This window comes from Microtus ochrogaster, unplaced genomic scaffold, assembly GCF_000317375.1.
Source record: "Microtus ochrogaster isolate Prairie Vole_2 unplaced genomic scaffold, MicOch1.0 UNK48, whole genome shotgun sequence".
NCBI lineage: Eukaryota > Metazoa > Chordata > Mammalia > Rodentia > Cricetidae > Microtus > Microtus ochrogaster.
Window position 1 is genome coordinate 2,660,156 of NW_004949146.1, and position 9,002 is coordinate 2,669,157.

Consider the following 9,002-nt stretch of genomic DNA (forward strand, 5'->3'; position numbering starts at 1 on the left):
CCTGCCTCTGCCTCCCAAGTGCTGGGATTAAAGGCAAGCCCCACCACCGCCCGGCAGCAGCCAGTACTCTTAACCTCTGAGCCATCTCTCCAGCCTCCAACCATCTCTCCAGCCCCCAGGAATGACCCTTTCACAGGGATCACATAAGACCATTGAACAAAACAGATGTTTGTTTATATTACAATTCATAACAGTAGCAAAATTACAGTTGTGAAGTAGCAATGAAAATAATTTTATGGTTGGGGTCACCACGACATGAGGAACTGTTTTAAAGGATTGCAGCATTAGGAAGGTTGAGAACCACTGCTTTAAAGCTACATTTGTTAAAGCAAAGCTGGAGGCGGGAGAGGTGGCTCAACCATTAAGATCACTTACTGATCTTCCAGAGGTCCTGAGTTCAATGCCCAATAACCATCTGTAACAGAATCTGATTTCTTCTTCTGGTGTACCTGGAAGACAGAGCACTTAAACCCCACACACTAATAGTGGGAGAGATCAACACTCTACTCTCACCACTGGACAGGTCAGTCAGACAAAAAATGAACAGAGAAATAGGGAGCTAACAGATGTTATGTCTCAAATGGACTTAACAGACATCTATAGAATATTCCATCCAAACATAAAAGAACATACCTTCTTCTCAGCACCTCATGGAACCTTCTCAAAAATTGACCACCTACTCGGTAACATAACAAACCTCAACAGATACAAAAAAAATTGGAATAACCCCATGTATCTTATCAGATTAATCATGACTTAAAACTAGAATTCAACAGCAGTACTAATTCCAGAAAGCTCACAAACACATGGAAATTAAACAATGCTCACCTGAATCATCAGTGGGTCAAGGAAGTAATAAAGGGAGAAATGAAAGACTTCCTTAAATTCAATAAAAATGACCATATGACATACCCAAATTTATGGGACACAATGAACCAGTGTTAAGAGGAAAATTCATAGCACTAGATGCCTACATAAAGAAGCTGGAAAAAAAATCACACACTAGTGAGTTAACAGAACATTTGAAAACTTTAGAACAAAAAGAAGCAAACTCACCCAAGAGAACTATACAGCAGAAAATAATCAAATTGAGAACTAAAATCAACAAAACAATACAAAGAATCAAAGAGACAAAGAGTTGGTTCTTTGAGAAAATCAACAAAATAGACAAACCTTCTTTTATCTAAACTAACCAAAAGGCACAGAGAGAATATCCAAATTAATAAAATTAGCAATGAAAGGGGGACATAACAACAGACATGTAGAAAATCCAGAGAATCATCAGGTCATACTTTGAAAACCTGTACGCCACAAAATTGGAGAACTTAAAGGAAATGGACAACTTTTTAAATAAATATCACTTACCAAAATTAAATCAAGACCAGATAAGCAAATTAAACAGACCTATAACTGCTGAAGAAATAGAAACAGTCTTCAAGAGTCTCCCAACCAAAAAAAGCCCAGGACTAGATGGTTTCATCTCAGAATTCTACAAGATTTCCAAAGAAGAACTAATACCAATACTCCTCAAATTATTCCACACAATAGAAACAGAAGGAACATTTCCAAACTCTTTTTATAAGGCTACAATTATCCTGATACCCAAACCACTTAAAGACGTTACTAAGAAAGAATTACAGACCAATCTCACTCATAAACATTGATGCAAAATTACTAAATAAAATACTGGCAAACCTAATCCTAGAACCACATCAGAACCATCATCTACCATGATCAAGTCGGCTTCATCCCAGAGATGCAGGGATGGTTCAGCATACAAAAATCTGTCAAAGTAATCCACCATATAAACAAACTGCAAAATAAAAACCACATGATCATCTCATCAGATGCTGAAAAAGCTTTCGACAAAATACAACATTCCTTCATGATAAAGATCTTGGAGAAAGCAGGGATACAGGAACATACCTAAACATAATAAAGACAATATACAGAAGCCAACAGCCAGCATCAAACTAAATGGAGAGAACCTCGCAGCGATCCCACTGAAATCGGGAACAAGACAAGGTTGTCCACTCTCTCTATATCTATTCAATATAGTTCTTGAGGTCCTAACTAGAACAATAAGACACCAAAAGGAGATCAAGGGGACACAAATTGGAAAAGAAAAAGTCAAACTCACTGTTTGCTGATGATATGATATTTTACATTAGCAACCCCCAAAACTCTACCAAGGAACTTCTACAATTCATAAACACTTTCAGTAATGTAGCAGGATACAAGATTAACTCAAAAAAAAAAATCAGTAGCCCTCCTGTACACAGATGATAAATGGGCTGAGAAAGAAATTAGAGAAACATCACCCTTTACAATAGCCACAAATGGCATAAAATATCTCAGAGTAACTCTAACCAAATAAGTGGAAGACTTGTATGATAAGAACTTTAAATCTTTGAAGAAAGAAATTGAAGAAGACACCAGAAAGTAGAAAGATCTCCCATGCTCCCATGCTCTTGGGTAGGTAGAATTAACATAGTAAAAATGGCAATCTTGCCAAAAGCAATCTACAGATTTGACGCAATGCCCATCAAAATCCCAGCCAAATTTTTCACAGACCTCAAAAGAATGGTACTCAACTTCATATGGAAAAGCCAAAAACCCAGGAAAGCTAAAACAATCCTGTACAATAAAAGAATCTCTGGAGGCATCACAATCCCTTACCTCAAACTCCACTACAGAGCTACAGTACTGAAAACAGCCTGGTATTGGCATAAAAACAGGAACCATTGGAGGACCAATGGAACCGAATCAAAGACCTGGATATTAATCCACAGTTTTGAACACCTGATTTTTGACAAGCAAAAAATATCAAATGGAAAAAAGAAAGCATATTTAACAAATGGTGCTGGCATAACTGGATATCAACATGTAGAAAAATGAAAATAGATCCACATCTATCACCATGCACAAAACTCAAATCCAAATGGATCAAATACCTCAACATAAAGCTAGTCACACTGTGAACCTCATAGAAGAGAAAGTGGGAAGTACACTTGAACACATTGGCACAAGAGACCACTTCCTAAATGTAACCCCAGTAGCACAGACACTAAGAAAAATAATAAATGGGACCTCTTGAAACTGAAAAACTTCTGTAAAGCAAAGTACATGGTCAACAAGATAAAACGACAGCCTACAGAATGGGAAAAGATATTCACCAACCGTACATCAGACAGAGGTCTGATCTCTTCAAATGGCAAAGAACTCAAGAAATTGGTCATCAAAAGAACAAATAATTCAATCAAAAAACGGAGTACAGCTGGGCGGTGGTGATGCACGCCTTTAATCCCAGCACTTGGGAGGCAGAGGCAGGCGGATCTCTGTGAGTTCGAGACCAGCCTGGTCTACAAGAGCTAGTTCCAGGACAGGCTCCAAAACCACAGAGAAACCCTGTCTTGAAAAAATAAGAAAAAAAAAAAACGAGTACAGACCTAAACAGAGAACTCTCAACAGAGGAATCTGAAATAGCTGAAAGACACTTAAATAAATGTTCAATATCCTTAGTCATCAGAGAAATGCAAATCAAAACAACTCAGAGATTCCATCTTAATACCTGTAAGAATGGCCAAAGTCAAAAACACTGATGACAACTTATGCTGGAGAGGTTGTGGGGTAAAGGGAACACTTCTGCATTGCTGGTGGGAGTGCAAGCTGGTATGTATCCCCTTTGGATGTCAGTGTGGTGATTTCTTAGAAAATTAGGAAACAACCTTCCTCAAGACCCAGCAATACTACTTTTGGGTATATATCCAGAGGATGCTCAACTGTGCCACAAGGACATATAATCTCTATGTTTGTAGCAGCATTGTTTGTCAAGGCAGAACCTGGAGACAACCTAAATGCCCTTCAACTGATGAATGGATAAGGAAAATGTGGTACATTTACATAATGGATTACTACACAGCAGAAAAAAACGACATCTTAAATTTGAAGGCAAATGGATGGAGCTAGAAAACATTATTTTGAATGAGGTAACCCAGACCCAGAAAGACAATTATCATATGTACTCACTCATAAGTGGTTTTTAAACATAAAGAAAACCAGACTACAATTCACAATCCCAGAGAACCTAGACAGCAATGAGGACTCTAAGAGACATAGATGGATCTAATCTACATGGGAAGTAGAAAAAGACACGATCTCCTGAGTAAATTGGGAGCTCGGGAACCTTGGGAGAGGGTTGAAGGGGTAGGGAGAAGAAGGGAGGGGAGCAGAGAGAAATGTAGAGCTCAATAAAAATCAACAAATATTTAAAAAAATCACAAAAAATGTGTTAAAAGAACAGAAATAATAGTAGAGGGCAGTGAGATGGCTCAGAAAGTAAAGTACTGCCTGCCAGCCATCATGATCTGAGTTTGCTCCCTAAAGCCTACATGTTGGAAGACGAGAACTGACTTATATAAGCCATCTTACCTGTGCAAATGCACACACAGAAATAGTAAATGTATAAATAGTTGTTTTTAAACAAATAGTTTTTTTAAGATGGAGAGTAATGAAGGAAAGATTCCCATGGTTAATCTATGTCATCCACATCTATGTATACGTCGCATGAAATATTAATTTTGTGCCTTTAATTTCCAATTTTTTATTAACTGCATTTATTTATTTATTTGGAAAGTAAGATGGGCTAGGCTTGGTGGTGTATACCTTTAATCACAGCACTTGGGAGACAGAATATTGCTCGTAGCTGAAGGTGAGCCTGGTCTACATGGTAAGTTTCAGAAAAACCAGAGCTATATAATAGAGACCCTGTCTGAAAAAAAAAAAGTGAATTGTAAAATATAAAGTAGACAAACTGGAGTTTATAGGCAGCTCTGAGGTGGATGCTTGCTTAGTAAATCAAAGCTCCTGGCCTTGGATCTGACCCCCATCCATAAAATCAAAAATAAGACAAAACAAAAAAAAATAGACACTTATAAACAATAAGCCCGTACTAGTTATTACATTCAGTCGATATAAAGTTACTCTACCAAACTGCTATAAAATGCTTCCAGGATTATTGTCATTGGTTATCTGAGAGAGGACCAGTGTGCCACCAGTTCATAGACTGGCGCTAGAGATGATACTGATGAGCACTACTCCAGCATACTGTATCTTTGCTGTCCAGTTCTCATCATTGATAAATGTTGGCCATTTTGTTTCTCTACTGTGAATCTCATTATTATTTATTATTGCCTTTTCCAGCCTTGCTTCTGTTTGTTTGTTTTGAGGTGATCTCTAACCCAAGCTGGTTGTAAACCCACTAGGTAGCTGAGGATGGATAACCTTGTACTCCTTGATCCTCCTGACTACCTCCGAAGTGTTGGAATTACAGGTGTATATCACCATGTCTAGTTTTACCCAGTGCTGAGATTGAACCCAGGGCTTTGGGTAAGAACCCGACCAACTGAGCTACATTCTCATCAGCCCAGCTTTATTTATTTCTGTGTATTGCCTGCACTGCATATGTGCCTGATGCCCGTGAAGGTCGAAGGAGGGTGTTGGGTCCCCTGGAACTGGAGTTACAGGCAGTATATGAGCTGTCATGTGGGTGCTGAGAATCCAGCCTGGCTCCTTTGAAAGAACAGCTAATGCTCTTAACTGCTGAATCATCTCTCCAGCCCCCTCCCCCCGTTTATAGATTTTTAAAACTGAAGGTTAGAGTATATGTTCTTTGATCCATTTCAAATCCATGCTGCCAAGATTCATTCAATCTCCACAACATGAAAGGCTTTGCATCTAAGCAGATGGCCTTGGGCACTCATCATGTAGCTCCTTCCCTAACTTCAGGGCTACTGGGCCCCTTCTTGCCCTTTCCCCCCAGTGTGTGGTTTTGGCTGTTTTTTCCTTTCTGACTCTCAGCAGAGAGCTATTGCACATTGGAGGCTTCAGCAAGAACATTCACTTCCCCTTGGTTCTGACTTCCTGTTAGAACAAGACAGTTTGTCAAGACGACCCTATATGTGATGACGTGTGGCATGGAAAGACTAGGGAAGGGAAGGCTGCTTGGCAGCTGAACTTGCCCCTAGAAGTGGGAAGTCTTTTTCCTGAAGGACAGGATATAAAGATTGCTAGTGGCCAGCAAGCTCTAGTGACCCTCTTGCCTTCAGTACCCTACTCACCTTCCATATTGGGGTTACAGGAACACACAGCCACGCCTGGCTCTTTCCATAGGTACTGGAATCTAAACTCAAGCCCTCGTGCTTGCTAAGTTAGCGCTCTTACTCACTGAGCAGCTCAAACTGCCCTCTCCCCCCCAGATGACTTTCGGTTTTTTTTTTTTTTTTGTTGTTGTTGTTGTTGGTTTTTTGAGACAGGGTTTCTCTGTGCTACGTACGGTTCTGACTGTCCTGGAGCTTGTCTCCCAAGTGCTGGGATTAAAGGTGTGTGCCACCACCTGCCTGGTGTTTTGTTTTTGTTTTTGTTTTTTTAGACATAATTCTTTATTGATTCTTTGAGAATTTCACATCATGAACCCCAATCCCACTCACCTCTCAGTCCCACTATATTCTCCCCTAACCCCTGCAGCATCATCCCCAAAGGAACATCCCCACAAATCAATTAAAAACAAGCAAACAAACAGCAACAAAACACCTTATTCCATATTTCTAACACCTCTTCATTCATCTTAGTGGCACTGTGTGCTGTGGTGTGTCACACAATATACCCTTTTGTCCAATTGGTCCCATCCACAAAATGTTCATTGCAATAAGTCATTGGTTCAGTTCAAGGCCTCTGTCACACCATTATCACTGAACCCTCACTGGAACTCTTCAGATATCCTGCTGTTGCCCTGAGTCATGAGGATCCTGAAGTTATTGTTCTGTAGGACCAGTCCCTTTGGGTCATAGATGGGGTAGATGTTAGGGTGGGCCAACCAAGGTCTAGGATGTACACGTTTGGGTGGTAGCTGAGCTGTTCTGTCTGGGCCACTGGGACTACCCCCTTAGAACTACGTCTCCTAGGCCCATGCCATTGAGGCCAGCTCTACTGTTGTTGTGTCCAGTATGGGGCAGAGCCAGCTATCCCAAGACCAGTGAAGGGTGGGACCACCTCCACACAACCCTTGAATTTCAGCCATGCATGGTTCAGATGACCCTTTGTAGCAACATGGACCATGGACATCATCACAGACCCCAACTGTAGCAGGGACATGGACACAGATACAGCCCTTGGCAGCAGCTCTGGCCTGGGTGTTACCATGGCTCTAGTGGGGACAGTATAGGCCACTCATTATGGCCCTGGTAGCAGCAAGGCCCTGGGACACTCACATGATCCCCTGAGTGGCTTTGTAAAGTACATATTTCATCTGGCTTGGTAGTATGTATTTATAATCTCAGCACCCAGGCACCTGAGACAGGGAGAGCACAAGTTCAAGGCCACCAATAAAACCTTGTCTCAAAAAAGGAAAAAAATAAAATAAAACATACATTTAGTAGCCAGAATTTTGTAGGGCAGTGAAATATCTTCATATAGATGACTTTCCTGCTGTTCACTAGATACTTTTTTTAGATTTTATGTGTGAATGTTTTTTTTACCTGTATATATGTATTGTACATGTGTGCTGGTCCCAGAGGAGGCCAGAAAGGAACTGGAGTTACATAGTTGTGAGCTGCCATGTAGGTACTGGGAGCTGAACCTGGGTCTTCTGTAGGAGCAGCCAGTGCTCTCAACTTCTGAGTCACCTCTTCAGCTTCTTGATAAATTTCTGAGAAGGTATTTAGAGCTCTTTCTCGTCTGGCAGATTATTACACAAATGCCTGTTATTCTGTATCTGGATCATCATCCATTGAATTGAACATCAGAATTTGGTATTTATTTATTACTGAGGCTGTAAAAATACATCAAGGAAATAGTGATTTGCCAAGAAGATTGAGAATGGTCGGGATTTGGTGAAAAGCCTGGCAGTCCGTGTACTAAAAGGTGCCTGAAGAGTGTGAGGAGTCCTAAGGAAAGACAAAGATCCTTCACAGATCTGATTACTTACAGATCTAGCTCACACTTTTCCTCCTCTCTTACAGACCAGTTCCTCTCCCCACTCTGGAGTGTCCAGGCAGGTTCGGATCAAGCCTTCCCAGTCTGCAGGGGATGTAAATACCATCTACCAAGCTCCTGAGCCCAGAAGCAGGCACCTCTCTGTCAGTGAGTATTTCACTCTTTTCTTCCTTGTCCTAGAATATTGGATGTACTCACATTTAATATAGTCAACTATTCAACAATCATCAAATATTCATTGATTATCACTATGCAAAGTAGCATGCTATGCTTTTATTTGGGAAGAGAGGACATGACTAGTCTCAAACTCTGACCCTTGAGGACCTTAGAATATAATAATGTGATGGCATGGTTAAATTTCTTTTAAACATCCCTAAAAAGTGATCTCCTCAGACGTCTTTTTGAAGGCTTACAGGGCCCCTGTCAAATTAGGAGTCAGGTCTACATTTCAGTTTTGTACATAGATTTCTTTCTTATTTCTGAAAAACCCTGTGCTTCATATAAGATGCCAGCCAGTGAAACTCCTGGAAAGGCAACTGAGTTATCCTGGAAGCATTAGCACAGTATCTATAGTTGAATAGCAAAGAAGTTAGGTTAGTTGCTACTAGGCCTCTTCAGGAAAGAATTTTAAATCAGGCTTGTGTATTATATAATATTGTTCCTCCGGATACTTCTCAGGGTCTGTCTTGGTTAGGGTTACTATTGCTGTGATGAAACATTATAGCCAAAAGTTAAGGAGGAAAGGGTTTATCTTGCTTACTTCTTCATGTCACAGTTCATAATTGGAGGCAGTCAGGGCAGACAGGAATTCAAACAGGGCAGGATCTGGGTGCAGGAGTTAAGACTCCACAAAAGAGCGCTGCTCTCTTATGGTACAATCTTGTGCAACCACTTTGGAAATCAGTGAAAATTGGGAGTCAACCTATCTCAGGATCCAGCAATACCACTCTTGGGAATATACCCAAGAGATGCCCAATCATACTACAAAAGCATTTGTTCAACTATGAGAC

General features: G+C 40.5%; 1 protein-coding gene across 1 annotated transcript in view; it reads left to right on the forward strand.

Moving 5' to 3' along the window:
- Map3k3 (mitogen-activated protein kinase kinase kinase 3) overlaps window positions 1-9,002 on the forward strand; it is a 96,461-nt gene that overhangs the window by 49,764 nt on the left and 37,695 nt on the right. The window contains exon 6 of the mRNA XM_005369427.2: window positions 8,019-8,139. Within this exon, the coding sequence (XP_005369484.1) occupies window positions 8,019-8,139 (121 nt within the window). The remainder of the gene's footprint in view (window positions 1-8,018; window positions 8,140-9,002) is intronic.